The 18,690-nt window shown below is 38.2% G+C and overlaps 1 protein-coding gene across 2 annotated transcripts in view; it reads right to left on the reverse strand.

The window, feature by feature from the left end:
* ATP9B (ATPase phospholipid transporting 9B (putative)) overlaps window positions 1-18,690 on the reverse strand; it is a 1,400,042-nt gene that overhangs the window by 149,217 nt on the left and 1,232,135 nt on the right. For both annotated transcript variants that reach the window (XM_053714846.1, XM_053714845.1), the window contains exons 23-24: window positions 9,238-9,302; window positions 4,782-4,937 (exon numbers count right to left, since the gene is read on the reverse strand). In XM_053714846.1, coding sequence (XP_053570821.1) covers window positions 4,782-4,937; window positions 9,238-9,302 — 221 coding nt within the window. The remainder of the gene's footprint in view (window positions 1-4,781; window positions 4,938-9,237; window positions 9,303-18,690) is intronic.

Raw genomic sequence — 18,690 nt, forward strand, 5'->3', positions numbered from 1 at the left:
TAAGGATTTTTCTATCCTTACAGACTGTTTAAGGCTTGTAGAGTTTTTTAGTGAGCCTGCTTTGATTCACCTCTTCTATTAAGACTTATTTGCAGAGCTTTGTGTATAGTTGAAAATATGTGCGTGTTTATAAAGATGTAAAACCTTGGCCCAGAAGTAGAGAATAAAGAGGAGAGCAAAAAAAAAAAAAAAAAAAAAAAGAAAAGCTAGAAAATTCCTTTTCAAGTATATAAAGCTAGCACTTATTAGCAGGCACTTGTTACTTTAAAACCTGAGATAATTTCACCCCTTTTCCTTCTCCCTCTCACCTTCCTATCCCTTCCCTTGTCCTTCTATCTTAGGGAGTAGAGCTAGCTCGGTTGTATATTGTTGTATATTATCCCTTTTACTTATATCCTATGTTGTCTAATAATTTCCTTTCTTGGGGAATAGAGCTAACACATTTACCACTCATCACCTTTGCCTTAAACCTTATATTATTTTGTAAGATACAGCATACCGACATATTCTAGAAGCTTAAATATAAAACATGTGGTGACACTTAATATTGCCATCATAAACATTTCTATCATGGTTTTTAGGCCTATACCAATTTTAACAAGCAAAAAGAGAGAGCCACAGAGAGTATGAATGACACTACTCTTTTAAACCTGGGTTGCCCCTAGATTATATTCAGTAACAGTTCCTGTAGACAATGTCCTTGTGCAGCTTATTCCACTGCTATTATTGTTGTGGCAAATGTTGCTTAAAAAGCGCTTATGAGTCCCTCTTAAGTGAAAAAATGGAAAAATGGGAAAAGAAAGAAAACAATTCAGGACTTTTTTTTTTTTTTTTTTTTCCTTTTTCCTTCCCCCTCACTTCTCCTCTCCTTCTCTCTCCTTCTCTCTCCTCCCGCTCTCTCACTTCTCTTGTCTTTTTTTTTTCCTTTCTTTCCAACAGTTAGCCCAGTTATTAATCTGTGTTTTTTCCCTTTTCTTTTCTTCCTCCTTTCTCTTCCTCCCTTCTTCTCTCTTTATTCTCTTTTCTTTCCCCTTCCTTCTTCCTTTTCCTTCCTTCTCTCCTTTTCTTCTTCCCTCCTTCTTCTTAAAAAGTCTCTTTTTTCTTTTTCCTAGCTCCTTCCCCCTATAGACCAGTTATTTGCTTTGCTTTCCTTTATGAGTGCTCTCTTTACCCTATTTTCTTCTTATAGGGGAGATATTAAAATGTTCATATTCTGGAGCTCTTTCTTTCAGGACATTTTAATCTTCTGGGGGTTATGCTGTGCTGTAAGGGTTGAGGGGGGTTGGGGGGGGATGGGTGGCTTATGTCAGGCCCTACTCTCGCAGGAGCTCTATTATGTTCACAATCTGGCTTTACACCTGACACCCCTCCCCCCTCTACCGATTGTATACAGTCATTATTCAGCAAAGTTATTAGTAAGGTTGATAAGAAAAGGTAAATCCAAACTTATCTTATTCTGTGAAGATGTTTCTGGTATCTGTGGTTCCGCCCCTCTGCAGGACTTTCTCTCCTGCTGCTCTTCCAAATATCTGGACTTACTGGCAGGTCGAGGTGGTGCTGTACTCAGGATCCCTTTAGCCTCTTTCCTGAGCTGGTCGACAAGGAACGCTTGTCACCTCTCCTCCTGGGGCAAGAAGTGGCTGTATAGGAGACCTGTCCCACTGCTGTATCCGCTCACCACTTGCTCCTTTGGGTCCTGGCGGACAGCGTGTGTCACTGGGAACTCTTTGGACAGCCTCTGCAGATGGGCCTTTTAGGCCGATGTCCGCAATTTCTGCAGGGCTGTAGGCCTCCTTGGCGGCAGTTACGGGTCCTGGGCTGGGTGATTTCGGCCCGCCTATAGGCACTCGATGCCGCGGCTCCTTTCTTAGGCCTCTGGAAGCAGGCAGCGTACTTCACACGCGTCTGCTTGCTTAGCCCCTCCTACCGGAAGTCCTTTCCTTTTTGTTTGACGTGTGCATATACATGTTAAAGCCCTTTTTTTGTCAAACACATTTTACCATATATCTTTGAGCCCTTATAATGTTTTAAAAATATTTTTTTAGCAGATAGTGTTTATATGAGTATAATATAAAATAAATCCTAGCACAAAAATGAGAAATGCAGTTACAACTGTAACAGAAAGTCTATTTATTATTCCATAAGCAAAGAATAAACAAAGTCAAAAATGGAATACTATACATGGGCCCCAACCATTCACACACTCATACAAACCCAACACCAAAACATGGACCCCCCAAGGCATCCCAATGAAGACCTCAGTCAACAGCTGTCCAGGGTTAATAGCAGGTCAGGCTTATTAGTATAGAATAGATCAAGATGAGAAAGCTCAAGGTATTTAGCCACAAGCATATAAACAGTCACTTGTTAATATTTGTTGTTGTTATGCATGCATCAATCTTAGGTAAATAGCCAGCAATTTTCATTCCCTTCTATTTAGAGCGTCAGAGAGACATATATTAATGTATAATAGGATCAAGTCCTTGTTAACAAGTGTGTGGCTACCAACAATATCCAATCTCCCTCATTTGTAATCCGTCACTGCAAAGTATAGGGCATCATAAGCACTTTACCCGCTATATACACTCCAGCACCAACAGTGTTTGAAAGACCCCCATATACTTGCGGTTTTGTAGAAGAACTTTGAATCTAAGGGAAGTGGAAAGACCAATGTCCTCAATAGTATGGGAGACACTTGCAGCTTCTAATCTGCCGCCTGTTAGTGTCCAGATTTGCAGCTTCTAATCCGCCTCCCGATAATGTCCATAACTCCGTGGTAAGCTACACACGTGTAGCGTCTCTAACCCTGGCTCCAGTCATTAAATGCCCATGTGGCCTGGCATATGTGGGTGAAACAACCCAGCATGCCAAGGATAGGATACGCCAACACAAGGTGGCAATTGGCAAATTGGATGAAGATGCACCAGTGGCTCATCATTTTACGGTTGCTGGACATGACAAGAGTCAGTTGCGTTTCCAGATTGTGGATGGAGTACCGCCTCTGTGGGGGTAATAGACAGATTCTTCTTTTAAAAAAAGAAGCACAATGGAAAAGGAGACTTGATACATTATCCTCTAGAGGGCTTAATAGGGAAATCTCTTGGGGTACATTTATTCTATGATTGAAGGGCTGAGGTGGGTTGGATTTCTTTCATTAGATATTCTTTTCATATATATTGACTAGGTGCCATAATGCACATTCATGATTGTCAGGCTATACATGTTTTGTCAATATTAATATGACATTATGTTTCATGTACTTTGTTAACTATTCGGATTATCAATTTGCAGACATTTTAAGATATGTTCCTTTACAATAATAGAAAGTAGCAATGAGCACCTTGTTAGATACGGATTTTGTGTGTCTGATTGGTGGAGCAAGTGGGTGTGTGATTGTTATTATTAAAAGATTCCTCCAATCATGATCCACTAATATTCACTTATACTGCAAAGGTGCTGCTTACAATAAACTCCTTGAGAAAGGGCGGAGTCCCAAAATGCACGTCGGAATTGGAGTAATTCTGATGTCAACAGCTGGAGCAAGAGTCAGAGACGTTACACGTGTGTAGCTTACCACAAAGTTGTGGACATTATCGGGCACGAATTAGAAGCTGCAAATGTGGACAGATTAGAAGCTGCAGTCTTCTATACTATTGAGGAAATTGGTCTTTCCACTTCGCTTAGATTAAAAGTTCTTATACAAAACTGCAAGTATATGGGGGTCTTGCAAATACTGTGTTGGTGCTTGGAACTGTGCCATTTACTGAGTGTATATATAGTGGGTAAAGTGCTTATGATGCCCTATACTTTGCAGTGATAGATTACAAATGAGAGTGGATATCTTTGGTAGCTACACACTTGTTAACAAGAAGGACTTGATCCTATTACACATTAATATATGTGTCTCTGACTCTCTAAATAGAAGGAAAATTGCTGGCTATTTACCTAAGATTGATGCATGCATAACAACAACAGATATTAATAAGTGACTGTTTATATGCTTGTGGCTAAATACCTTGAGCTTTCTCATGTTGATCTATTCTATACTAATAAGCTGGCTTCTGCTATTAACCCTGGACAGCTGTTGACTGAGGTCCCCCTTGGGATGCCTTGGGGGTCCATGTTTTGGAGTTTGGTTTGTATGAGTGTGTGAATGGTTGGGGCCCATGTGCAGTTATTCATTTCTGACTTTGTTTAATCTTTGCTTATGGAATAATAAATAGGCTTTCTGTTACAGTTGTGACTACATTTCTCATTTTTGTGCTGGGATTTGTTTTATATTATTCTAATATTGGGGTTTGACACCATCCCATCCATTTTTTTATAATGTGGATGGTGCTGTCACAAATAAGATTGTATTATGGTTATATGAGTGTAACTGTACTTTTAAAGGGATAGTATAGTCAAAATTAAACTTTCATGATTCAGATATAGCATGCAATTTTAAGCAACTTTCTAGTTTACTCATGTTATACATTTTTCTTTGTTCTCTTGATATCTTTATTTTAAAAAGCTGGAATGAAAGCTTACAAGATGGTCCATTTTCGGTTCAGTACCTGGGTGTCTAAATGTAGCCATCCAATCAGCAAGCGCTACCCAGGTGAAAAACAATAAAAATAGCAAGAACGAAGAAAAATTGATAATATGAGTAAATTAGAAAATTGCTTTAAATTGCATGCTCTATCTGAATCATGAAAGAAAATATTTGGGTTCAGTGTCCCTTTAATTAAAATTTTAAAAGGAGACTTATGGACCTTTATGTAAACATTGCACAACTTTACCTGCATAGTGGAAATAATAAGGCCTCTATGGATGACAAACTGACCCAGTGCCGCAGATCTTTTGTAACTGTTCCGTCCGTGAACCATTAACAACCTGCCAATGTGCTTAAACTGTGTGATGGAAAAATCAGCTGCAAGAGAGGCTTGTTTGCCTTCCTATAAGGGGAGAAATGTTAATTTGCACAGTTAATGGTAGAAAAATAAAAATATTATACAAATAAGGAAGGCAAGGGAATTAAGAGAGGAGAGCATGCAAGACAGATTTATCACTGTAGCCTATGAGATGTAGTGATGACGTTTCTTCTAATTAAAGGTGTAGGAAAGTCAAAATTCAACTTACATGATTCAGATAAAACATAATTTTAAAACACTTTTAAATTCACTTCTATTTTCAAATGTGCTTCGTTCTCTTGGTATCCCTTGTTGAAAAATAATATGCACATATCATACACTAGTGGGAGCTAGCTGCTGATTGGTGCCTGCACACATATGTCTCTTTTGATTAGCTAACTAGAAGTGTTCAGCTAGCTGCCAATAGTGCAATGATGTTCCTTCAGCAAAGGATAACAAGATAATGAAGCAAATTTGATAAAATAGGTAAATTGGAAAATTGTTTAAAATTGTATGTTCTATCCAAATACTAAAATATAAATTAATTTCCTTCACGGTGGTAAGAGTGCACGATCCATTACTCCTGGGCAGTAACTTCCCTGCCACTAGGAGGAGGCATAAATTCCCAAACCCCAAGAGCGCTATATAACCCCTCCCACCCCTATGGTAGTTAGTCTGACGTATAAAAAAGCAAAAAGAAGTAGGAAAAGAAAAAAAGAGCAAAAAAATATATGAGCCATAAAAGAAAAAACTATCAATAAAAAAATAAAACAGGATGGGGTCTCGTAAGCATAAATTATGTTTTCTTTCATAAAGGTGATAAAGTCCACAATCCATCACACCTGGGAACCAACACCAAGGCTGTGGAGAGTCCGCAAGTAATGAAAAAAAGTACGACGGGTTAGAAAACATCTTTTTTTCCATAAGGAAACTATATCCATAACCCTCCAAAAAAAGAGATACTATACTAAAAAGAATGCATAAAATAACCATCAGGCAAAAAAGAACTTCCTGCCAAACACTGCCACCAAAAAAGCAAAAACATGGAAGAAAATAAAGAAAATTAAGCAAGTAGAGACCAAGAGGCTGCTAGCCAAAAAAAGGTCAACAGACGTCTCATTCCAGAAAACCCAAGAAGAGGGAACTGAACTGGGAAAAAAAGAGCAGAAAAAAACTTAAGGTGGAGGCTCTCTCACCTCCAAGCATATCAAATAAAAACATAAGCTTCAAACAAAAATCAAGAGAAAGCACTTGCTTTTCGACCCTGCATAAAAACAGGAAAGCAAACAAACCAAAGTTTCTCTGAAAATTTCAGTAGCCACAACATAGAACTAGAAGGCTCTTAAAATAATCAACATGAGAGAAAAAGGAACAACAAATTCCCAAAAATCACCTCATACAAAAATATAAAAAGATAAGGAGAGGACAGATAACCCAGAAACTCTAAAAACCAAAAGAGATTGCCAAAGGGAACAAAAGCTTCCATAAAAGAAAGCTCAAAAACTACCCTATGCATAGGCTCAAATGGAGAAGCTGGCAAAACATCAAACCAAACCCAAACCTCAAGATGGCAAAATAGGAAAATCAAGCTGAATATGGGGCAAAAACCTGAATAAAAAAACCCCATAAAAATCAGAAAGCTAAGCAATCTTCCTAATGAAAAAAAACAAAAAACAGAAAAGAGCAGAAAACTGACCTTTCAATAGACCAGGAGATAAGCCCTTATTCATACCAACCTGTACAAAGAAATTCTGAAATATAGCAGAAGAAGCCATATCCTAAAAACATTAAGGAATAACAGACCCTATAAAGAAAGCTTCCTAGACACATGTCTCAGAGCCAGAGTCTCAACTAAAGACTCCAAAAACCATCCCAGTAGTATGAGGGTTGAAATAGTCCTAAAAGAAAGAAGCCTAGGCTACTGATCATTCAAGCCTAATGTACAAAAAAAAAACACTCTCAGAAGCCAGACTGAAGCAAAGAGAAAGGCTGAAAATGCATTTTGCCTGAACTTGAAACCACTTTGGAAAAAAGAACCAGAAGAATAAAACACATAAACAAGCAGAAAAGATAAAGAGGCTATCAAAGCACCCACAAATTCTGCTTAAGGATCCCCTGACCTAGCAAGGTACATGCGGAGATAACCATAACTACTGGTCCCAGATTGCGGAATGGATCATGTCGGTATAGGCTGTAAAGCAAGCATTTTAGCCGGACTGCACAACCTGTAATACGGCGCTATAAAAAATCCTGCACTCAAACGTAATTTTTTGAGTGTGGAATAGGGGATTGAGTTAAGGCTAAAATGCTTGAGGTATAGCTATACCGCGGCGACTCGTAATATGTGTTACCTGCCATTCCACGCGCAATGGTCAATCTTTCAGCGGTATAGCCGTACCGCACCATAACGCAAAATTTGTAATCTAGCCGAAAGAGAGGTATTACATTACCCCCACCTAAGAAAGGTTAATCTAAAAAAAGGTGAACCACCTAAAGGAGGATGCGCACCAAAAAAAGGCCCATAAGTAAGGGAACTCTCCCACGTGCGCACCTGCAAACATGCACAAGCACACCTTTGGGCACACACATGCGCCAAAAACAAAAACATTTTGTGTTTCTGAGGGGCAACAAATATAAAATAAAAACATGCCCCCTATAAATGCCAACCAGCTTTTCAAATAAACGAGGGGTAATATAATAATGATCTGTCCCAATGCCATATATAAACATATATTATGTTGCCCAAGGTTAATGTTTGAGAAAACTAACAGCGCTTACCAATAACATACTCCTGCTAGAAACACTAATAGGAAACCAGTCCATTACTGAAATCATATGAGCAGAGGATATAATATAGGAGTAATCTGTAGACCCAGTAGAAAGAGGCACAAGACAAGTCCCTGCGACATACATGGGAGGTCAGTTACTAAAATTCTCATGGGAAAGAAAAAATTAGTCACGACCTGTACTCCTTAACTTCCCTCTGACAAACACTGTATTCATAGCGGAAACGGGCCTCAAATCAATCTGAGAACACCTCTCAACGAAGAAATCATTCGTACATCTTCAGTCTTCACCTTCCTCCAGCAGAGTCAAAGATAAGAATAACTACCATAGAGGTGGGAGGGGTTTTAATGAGCTCTTGGGATTTGGGAATCTGTGCCTCCTCCTAGTGGAAGGGAAGGTAATTCCCAGGAGTAATGGATCGTGGACTCTTACCACCTTTATAAAATAAATTATATTATAAATTCAATTTGATTTTTTGTATGAATGTACACAGTTTTGCTTGAAATAGAGGCATAACAGTTCAACAGTAATAGCTTGATTTAAACATGAGGCAACTAAGCTGTATATGTGGGACTTAGGCTTGCTTAAAGGGACAGTAAACCTAAAAAATAATGTTATATAATTCTGCACTATGTGCAGAATTATATAACATTATTTTTTAGGTTTACTGTCCCTTTAAAGCCTCTATGTATCTGAAAAGCGTTTAAGCTAGGTGTATTCTTCACATATAGCCAAGCAATAAGAAAGAAAGAATCCATATGTTTTTTGAATACATATGTTATGTATTCTATATAAAAAAAGAAGTAAAAATAGTTTACATATATGTACTGGACACAAATGTAAAAAAATGTGAGTTCATATGTTAATCAAAATGGAAGTTGGGTAATCTAACAGATGACCCATAGTTGTTATAATGGATTTTCTTGCTTATTGCTGTATTCACTCTACTTTTAAAGTATTTAACAAATAATGGCTTCCCTTTGCTTTTAAGAAAATGCAGTATTTCTTACTGTAAGTTTATAAAATAAGATATGCATTAAGGTTACTGTTGGTAAACATACAGTGGGTTGTTTAAAAATGAGCAACTCAAGTAGCATTTGAACATAAGTGAAGGAAGATGATTTGTCTGGGTGCTTACATGTAATGGTGAAACATACATTTATTTGTGAGGTAAAACATATTCTATAGGTAAGGTGACTTTGGAAATATATATATGCTTATCAAGGGAGTGTGTGTGTTTTTGGGATAATGTGTGTGTGTGTAAATGGACCATTGCTCTATGTGAGATAATAAATTCAATTATAACAAAAACACACGTCCCTAGCAAAGTTGTATTTTATGAAGGTATATTATGATTGGTAGATTGACCCCTTAGGCTGTTCTAGACAGCTATCATCCACCCAACATTGGAGCCATTAAAGTCCCCATTTGCAGAAGAACACTGTCCGCAATTTCAGGGAGTTTTGTGGAAACACAAGGCTTTACAAGTATAGCGGCTGGTATTATTGCGTAGCCAAAGAGCAAACATAAATTATGGTATATTTCAGTATAAGATTACCTTTCCTTCTATGCCAATGCCACAATCAGCTGCTTGGATCATGCTCACATCATTACCTCCATCACCTAAATGTAAAAGTTGATTATATTATTAACTTTACGGCAATATACTTTAAAATATACATGGAACTGTAAATACAATATATGACCATTTCTAAAAATGTTTCTTAACACCATTAAGCTCCAGGATTTAAAAGAAATGCTAAAACAAACCATTTGGTATTCAGGTTTTTATAGAGGGTCACTTATGGTACATCTAAAATTAATTGTGATGCAGATTTTTTTCATTGTACAGTTATTCCACTATTTCTGCGTTGCCAAACCTGGTTGACACTTTGGTCTTTTTCTCAGTAACTCAAGTCAGATAAAAAATTATTTATTAATTCCTGATAGATATTACATTATTTTGTAAAATATAAGAGGGATATTTTACTTCTCTAGAGATGGTATTAAGGATTGTGATTTTTACAAATTCTGATTGTACTTTGAATACTTCAGTGTATTTTTAACAAAATAGGATTATACTCTGCATAACAATTTCTACAAACTATATTGCATTTTGTATGTTTACTATGTGAAATACCCTGACAGTTTCAGAAAGAAGGCTGGATAGCAGAGTTCACTGGTTACGTCTTAAGTTCTTGCACAACCCTCATTATATTCTTTAAACATTTTACATCTGCAAGTCTCACTGATTTATCTAGACGTGCATTCAAGTAAAGATTCAAAATTTACAATACCCTTATTTAATCGGGCATTTTAGTTTAAAACTTGTCCAAAAGACCAGAGAAATTTTTAGCATTTTTCCATCACTCCATTTAAACAGAAATAGAGTCTTGTTTTTTTTTTGTAGGCAAACCAAGGTATTGATCTAGGCCCATTTTGGTATATTTCATGCCACCGTTTCACTGCAAAATGCAATCATATTTAAAAAATTGTTAACTTTTTCACAAACTTTGGGGTTCTCACTGAAATCATTTACATACCGCTTGTGCAGTCATAACACAAAATAATGCAAAAGCTTCTCTTGGATCCCCTTTGTTCAGAAATAGCAGACATGCATGGTTTTGCCATTTCTTTTTGGTAATTAGAAGGGTGTTAATTGCAGTTGCGCATTACACTTCTGAAATTCCTGGCAGTTAAGGGGTTAATCAGGTAGCTTGTAAGGTTAAGTTTAGCTGTAGTGTAAAGATTACCTTCCTGATTCCTCCCACCCTGAACAGCTGTTTTCCTTCTTTCACCCCCCACTGGTTACCACCATCTTAGGTACTGTCAGACAGTTTGTCAATGTGAAGTTTTAGTCCTTTTTTATTATTATTATTATTTTCTACAGTGAAGGATTACCCCCTTACCTTCCCACCTCCCTGATCCCTACCAAAATGCTCTCTAACCCTCAGCCCTCTAACTAGTTTCCATAATCTTAGGTACTGGCAGCTGTCTGCCAGTACCCAGTTTTCTATCCATTTATGCCTTTATTTACATAAAAATAAATAAATCTCTAGTGTAGTTGCCCCCCCCCCAATGATCTTTTTTGCTACCCTCTAATTCCCCCTCTCCACTCTAGGGGTCTCCCTCCATCTCTTAGTATGGATTTTTTTTCTGCAGTTCTGCAGCTGCCCACCCGCCTCCCTACTGATCCTCCCACACCACCAACGATCGGCATCATCGCTAACCGATGCAGAGAAGGACACAGAGTAAACTATATGAATCCTATTATAGTGGCTTACGGCTCTGACATGTGTTCACTGAGAAGCTGGTAGTGTCATCACTGATAGGCCGAAAAATCATCTTGCTAAACTCACTGAATTTACTAAGAAAAAGTACGGAATGTGGAAGTTTCAGAGAGATGTAAAGTAATGAAGCACTCTGTAATAAAGACTCTCACAGGGTAGAGTCAAGTTAACAGATGAGCACTCGGCACTGATATACATTCTCAGTCTATAGCAAATACAAACTAAACTGAGATGTTTTCACTACAGTTGGGTACCCTGTACGGCGCTGGTCATTAAGCCCTTAAGGATCAGAGCCGCAAGCTGGATAATTTTATAGAATCAGCCTATAAGTGATGATACTACCAGCTTCTCAGTGAACATATGTCAGAGTAATAAGCCACTGTAATAGGATTCGTATAGTTCAACTGTGGGTTTGAAAAAAAACTTACTTTTTGAAATAAATTTGTGCAAAGATAAAACAATTTAAACATATAAGGTAATGGATGCTTTATTGTACTTGAGTTCTACTTTGCAATAAGGAAAAAAATGTAGGGTTTCTTGTTCCGTTAACTCTAACATGGGCAGGATGCCAACATGTGACTCATGTAATCTGCAAACCTAACAGATATCAATTACTAATTAGCATTATTGCCTCTTATTAAGAGAGCTACTACTAATGACTCAAACATTGAGAAGGTAATTTTATATTCTAAATAGCCCATATATTTTTGTTTCAATAGAGGACTGTTACAATAGGGCATGTCTAGGATTCATATTTTTATTTTGTTTAAAAACATAAAAGCAGCACAGCATAGTTGGACTCTAAAAAAGGTATAATAATTATGATAGTTTGTTTTTAAAACATTTAGGGCTAGATTACAAATTGAGTGGTATTTTGTGTTTCTGCTATAGCGATAACTCCACTAGAATTAAGATTTGTGCTCTGAAAGTAACCCGACTAGTGCAAAAATACAAACATAGAATATTCTGTGCGCATTCACGTACTCCCCCATAGACGTCAATGGAGAAAATAAATTTGGAAGAAAAAAAAAACTAAGACCCCACTCTCACGCAAACACCATCACATATTCTCATTAGTGCTAACCCGTCATGAAAATATGAATATTTCATATTCCAATGTTCTTTACGTAATGAAATATGTTCTATTTATTCATAAATACATATCGGATGTTTTTTTTAAACAAATATAATATATATATATATATATATCACTGGTTTTCAAACCTGTCCTCAGGCCTCCCTAACAGGCCACATTTTGAGGTTATCTGAACTGGAGCACAGGTGAAAAAATCAGCTGATTAGTGCACATGGTTATTTTACCTTCTCTCATCCAAGGTAATCCTGAAAACCTGGACCATTGGGGAGGCCTACAGACGGGTTTGAAAACCAGTGATTTATATAGATGATTATACATAAAGGTATAAATATATACAGATATATATACAGGAATATCTATTTAAAAATACAAAAGAACATATTCCCCTATGTACAGAACATTGGAATGTGAACTATTTACAGTAAATACATAGTTAAAACCTTTATTAAATATGAATATTGCCTAAATATGTTTTTTTTTCATGTTTTCATCTACTTAACAGCAAAATGCTCCAAAGCACGTATATATATATATATATATATATATATATATATATATATATATATATATATATATATATGTCTGTATATGAATACATACAGGTGAACCTCGAAAAATTAGAATATCGTGCAAAAGTTAATTTATTTCACTAATGCAACTTAAAAGGTGAAACTAATATATGAGAGAGACTCATTACATGCAAAGCAAGATAGTTCAAGCCGTGATTTGTCATAATTGTGATGATCATGGCTTACAGCTCATGAAAACCCCAAATCCATAATCTCAGAAAATTACAATATTGTGAAAAGGTGCAATATTCTAGGCTCAAAGTGTCCCACTCTAATCAGCTATTTAAGCCATAACACATGCAAAGGGTTCCTGCGCCTTTAAATGGTCTTTCAGTCTGGTTCAGTAGGAATCACAATCATGGGAAAGACTGCTGACCTGACAGTTGTGCAGAAAACCATCATTGACACCCTCCATAAGGAGGGAAAGCCTCAAAAGGTAATTGCAAAAGAAGTTGGATGTTCCCAAAGTGCTGTATCAAAGCACATTAATAGAAAGTTATGTGGAAGGGAAAAGTGTGGAAGAAAAAGGTGCACAAGCAGCAGGGATGACCGCAGCCTGGAGAGGATTGTCAGGAAAAGGCCATTCAAAACTGTTGGGGACTTTCACAAGGAGTGGACTGAGGCTGGAGTCAGTGCATCAAGAGCCACCACACACAGACGGATTCCTGGACATGGGCTTCAAATTTCGTATTCCTCTTCTCAAGCCACTCCTGAACAACAAACAACGTCAGAAGCGTCTTACCTGGGCTAAAGAAAAACAGACCTGGTCTGTTGCTCAGTGGTCCAAAGTCCTCTTTTCTGATGAGAGCAAATTTTGCATCTCATTTGGAAACCAAGGGCACAGAGTATGGAGGAAGAATGGAGAGGCACACACTGCAACATGCTTGAAGTCCAGTGTGAAGTTTCCATAGTCTGTGTTGATTTGGGGAGCCATGTCATCTGCTGGTGTTAGTCCACTGTACTTCATTAAGTCCAGGGTCAACCCAGCAGTCTACCAGGAGATTTTGGAGCACTTCATGCTTCCTTCCACAGACGAGCTCTATGGGGATGCTGACTTCATTTTCCAGCAGGACTTGGCACCTGCCCCCACTGCCAAAAGCACCAAAACCGTGGAATTACTGTGCTTGATTGGCCAGCAAACTCGCCTGACCTGAACCCCATAGAGAATCTATGGGGCATTGCCAAGAGAAAGATGAGAGACATGAGACCGAACAATGCAGAAGAGCTGAAGGCAGCTATTGAAGCACCCTGGTCTTCCATAACACCTCAGCAGTGCCACAGGCTGATAGCTTCCATGCCACGCCACATTGAGGCAGTAATTGCGGCAAAAGGGGCCCAAACCAAGTACTGAGTACATACAGTATGCATGCTTATAGATATTGTTCTATGTACAATCCTTGTTTTATTGATTGCATGTAATATTCTAATTTTCAGAGATTGTGGATTTGGGGTTTTCACGAGCTGTAAGCCATAATCATAACAATTATGACAAATCATGGCTTGAACTATCTTGCTTTGCATGTAATAAGTTTATCTCATATATTAGTTTCACCTTTTAAGTTGCATTAGTGAAATAAATTAACTTTTGCACAATATTCTAATTTTTCGAGTTTCACCTGTATATATTTATGTTTTTATATGTGTATATATGTCTGTAAAAACATCTAAATACATATGTTCACTAATATAGACATATACAGTATATATATATATATATATATATATATACACACATCATTAGAGATGTATATGTATGTACAAGAATAATCCCAGCAAGACAGCTGGACAGGATACTAACCAGAAAATCACTCTGCCCTCATATGTATGGGCTTAGTGTACATAGGTTTTAAAATATATCAACTTTATTAGTTTTATTTAAAAAGGGTTACACGCAAAAAAAAAACAGTTGCAGCAAGTAAAAGATGTTTTCAAACTATGTAGTGAAAATGGTGGATAGTTACAAATTCTTATCCTGAATTGATATCATGGATAGTAACTCCCACCTAAAGAGGATTTGTGGTAAATCTTAATGGTAAAGGTATGTTTGTAATCTGCTGTGGGCTAAAATCCCTGCAAAATTGAGGCCAACCTGTTAGGGGCCACTAATCAGTCAAAGTGTGTACTCGTATATTGTATACCTCACTGAGTATTATATGGATACTAAAATAAATTGTACCCATATGTGGTAGAGTACTGCAACAGTAGTAGTATGGCTAGGTATTGATACCTTGTAAGTTACGTGTAGTTTGCATTTATATTTACAAATTACTTGTTAGTGTGTCCGTGGGTCACAGTTAGAATATTCATTGCTCCACAGATTAGAGGTATATCTCCGCCATCATTTGTACAGCCCAATATCTAGAATGGAGCGTGTGTATATAAATGAAACCACAGGAGTTACCGTGTATTCAAACGTAAAGTTACTGTGTAACCAACAACTCGCAACTAACTATGTATCGGTTGCTATTGATTAGTTAAAAAGTTACATATCGTATACTTTTATTATATAATTTTCAGCAACCTCCAAAGGAGTGTAATACTTAGCAAAGAGGCTTATACAAATTACTTGTTAGTGTGCCCATGGGTCACAGTTAGAATATTCATTGCTCCGCAGATTAGAGGTATATCTCTGCCGTCATATGTACAGCCCAAAATCTAAAATGGAGCGAATGTATATAAATGAAACCACAGGAGTTACCGTGTATTCAAATGTTAAGTTACAGTGTTACCAATGACTCGCAACTAGCTTTGTATCGGTTGCTATTGATCAATTAAAAAGTTACATATTGTATACTTTTGTTATAAGATTTTCAGCAACCTGCAAAGCAGTGTAATACTTAGCGAGGAGGCTTATACAAATTACTTGCTAGTGTGCCGTGGGCTTAACAATAAAGCTCACCACCAGGCAGGTATGTGCAGGATTCGCAATTTAATTATTACAGCAGTAACATAAATCAGCTGGTTTCAGAAACTCCCGAACAGCAAGACTCGTATAGAGAGGCCTCTCACCCCAACTGTGAATTGTATACACTTAGTATTAAAACGTGCAAATAAATAAGGAATGTCTATATGCCGTAAGGTCACACTTAGATTGTGCAGTGTTCCACAAGTTAAGGAATACAGAAGTCACTGTAAATTAAAGGGACATGAAACCCACATTTTTTCTTTCATGATTTAGAAAGAGCATACCATTTTAAACAACTTTCTAATTTACTTCTATTATCTAATTTGCTTCATTCTCTTGATATACTTTGCTGAAAAGCATATCTAGATAGGCTCAGTAGCTGCTGATGGCTCATCCATGTGCATTGCTGAGAGCTAAATAATGAAGCAAATTAGATAATATATGTAAATTGGAATGTTGTTCAAAATTGTATTCTCTACTTGAATCATGAAAGAAAATTATTGGGTTTAATGTCCCTTTAAGCTCAACGTTTAACCTGTATATACATGAATAAAACTTGTTTATATGGATTGTACTCAGTGCACTGCCATGTATCTAAGCACTATACAGTACAGTTTGCATAAAAAAACTGAATTTATGCTTACCTGATAAATTTCATTCTCCTACGGTGTGTGTCCGGTCCACGGCTTCATCCTAACTTGTGGGAATATTCTCTTCCCTAACAGGAAATGGCAAAGAGAGCACAGCAAAAGCTGTCCATATAGCTCCCCCTCTGGCTCTGCCCCCCAGTCATTCGACCGACGGTTAGGAGAAAAAGGAGAAACTATAGGGTGCCGTGGTGACTGTAGTGTACAGAAATAATTTTTTTTTTAAACCTGACTAAAAGCCAGGGCGGGCCGTGGACCGGACACACCGTAGGAGAAAGAAATTTATCAGGTAAACATAAATTCTGTTTTCTCCTACATTGGTGTGTCCGGTCCACGGCTTCATCCTTACTTGTGGGAACCAATACCAAAGCTTTAGGACACGGATGAAGGGAGGGAACAAGTCAGGTAACCTAAACGGAAGGCACCACAGCTTGCAACACCTTTCTCCCAAAAACAGCCTCCGAAGAAGCATAAGTATCAAATTTGTAAAATTTGGCAAAAGTATGCAGAGAAGACCAAGTCGCTGCCTTACAGATCTGATCAACAGAAGCCTCGTTCTTGAAGGCCCATGTGGAAGCCACAGCTCTAGTAGAGTGAGCTGTAATTCGTTCGGGATGCTGCCGTCCGGCAGTCTCATAAGCCAATCGGATGATGCTTTTCAGCCAAAAGGAAAGAGAGGTAGCAGTAGCTTTCTGCCCTCTCCTCTTACCAGAATAAATGACAAACAAAGATGATGTTTGTCTGTAATCCTTTGTTGCTTCTAAATAGAATTTTAAAGCACGGACCACATCTAGGTTGTGTAACAAACGTTCCTTCTTTGAAACTGGATTCGGACATAGAGAAGGAACAACTATTTCCTGGTTAATATTCCTGTTGAAAACAACTTTGGAAGAAAACCAGGCTTGGTACGTAAAACTACCTTATCGGCATGGAATACCAGATAGGGAGAAGTACACTGCAAAGCAGATCATTCAGAAACTCTTCTAGCAGAAGAAATAGCAACCAAAAACAGAACTTTCCAAGATAGTAACTAAATATCTATGGAATGCAGAGGTTCAAACGGAACCCCTTGAAGAACTGAAAGAACTAAGTTTAGACTCCATGGAGGAGTCATAGGTCTGTAAACAGGCTTGATTCCGACTAACGCCTGTACAAACGCTTGTACATCTGGAGAAAGGAAAGAATCCTAGGAATTTTGATTTTACTCCAAGAAAATCCCTTGGATTCGCACCAACGGATATATTTGTGCCATATCTTATGGTAAATCTTCCTAGTCACAGGCTTTCTGGCTTGAACCAGAGTATCTATAACTGAATCTGAAAACCCACGCTTAGATAGAATCAAGCGTTCAATTTCCAAGCAGTCAGTTGCAGAGAGACTAGATTTGGATGTTCGAATGGACCTTGGACTAGAAGATCCTGTCTCAAAGGTAGCTTCCATGGTGGAGCCGATGACATATTCACCAGGTCTGCATACCAAGTCCTGCGTGGCCACGCAGGAGCTATTAGAATCACAGAGGCCTTCTCCTGTTTGATCCTGGCTACCAGCCTGGGAAGGAGAGGGAACGGTGGAAACACATAAGCTAGATTGAATGACCAAGGCGCCACTAATGCATCCACCAGTGTCGCCCTGGGATCCCTGGATCTGGACCCGTATCGAGGAACTTTGAAGTTCTGACGAGACGCCATCAGATCCATATCCGGAGTGCCCCATAGTTGAGTTAACTGGGCAAAGACCTCCGGGTGGAGTTCCCACTCCCCCGGATGGAAAGTCTGACGACTCAAATAGATTTGTTCTTAGCCTTGAAAGGCCTATCCTGTGGGAGAGCATGGCCCTTTCCCCCAGTGATGTCTGAAATAATCTCCTTCAATTCTGGCCCGAAAAGGGTCTTACCTTTGAAAGGAATATTAAGCAGTTTTGTCTTGGACGACACATCCGCCGACCAAGATTTTAGCCAAAGCGCTCTGCGCGCCACTATTGCAAAACCTGAATTTTTCGCCGCTAATTTAGCCAATTGAAAAGCGGCATCTAACATAAAGGAATTAGCCAACTTTAGTGCGTGAATTCTGTCCATGACTTCCTCATATGGAGTCTCCTTATGGAGCGAATTTTCTAGTTCCTCGAACCAAAAAGACGCCGCCATGGTGACAGGAATAATGCACGAAATTGGTTGGAGAAGGAAACCTTGCTGAACAAATATCTTTTTAAGCAATCCTTCCAATTTTTTATCCATAGGATCTTTGAAAGCACAACTGTCCTCAATGGGAATAGTTGTGCGCTTGGCCAACGTAGAAACTGCCCCCTCAACCTTAGGGACTGTTTGCCATGCGTCCCTTCTGGGGTCAACAATGGGGAACATTTTCTTAAGTATAGGAGGTGGGACAAAAGGTATACCTGGTTTCTCCCACTCCTTGGTCACTATGTCCGCCACCCTCTTGGGTATCGGAAAGGCATCAGCGTGCACAGGGACCTCTAAGAATTTGTCCATTTTGCACAATTTCTCT

This window comes from Bombina bombina, chromosome 5, assembly GCF_027579735.1.
Source record: "Bombina bombina isolate aBomBom1 chromosome 5, aBomBom1.pri, whole genome shotgun sequence".
Taxonomy (NCBI): Eukaryota; Metazoa; Chordata; class Amphibia; order Anura; family Bombinatoridae; genus Bombina; species Bombina bombina.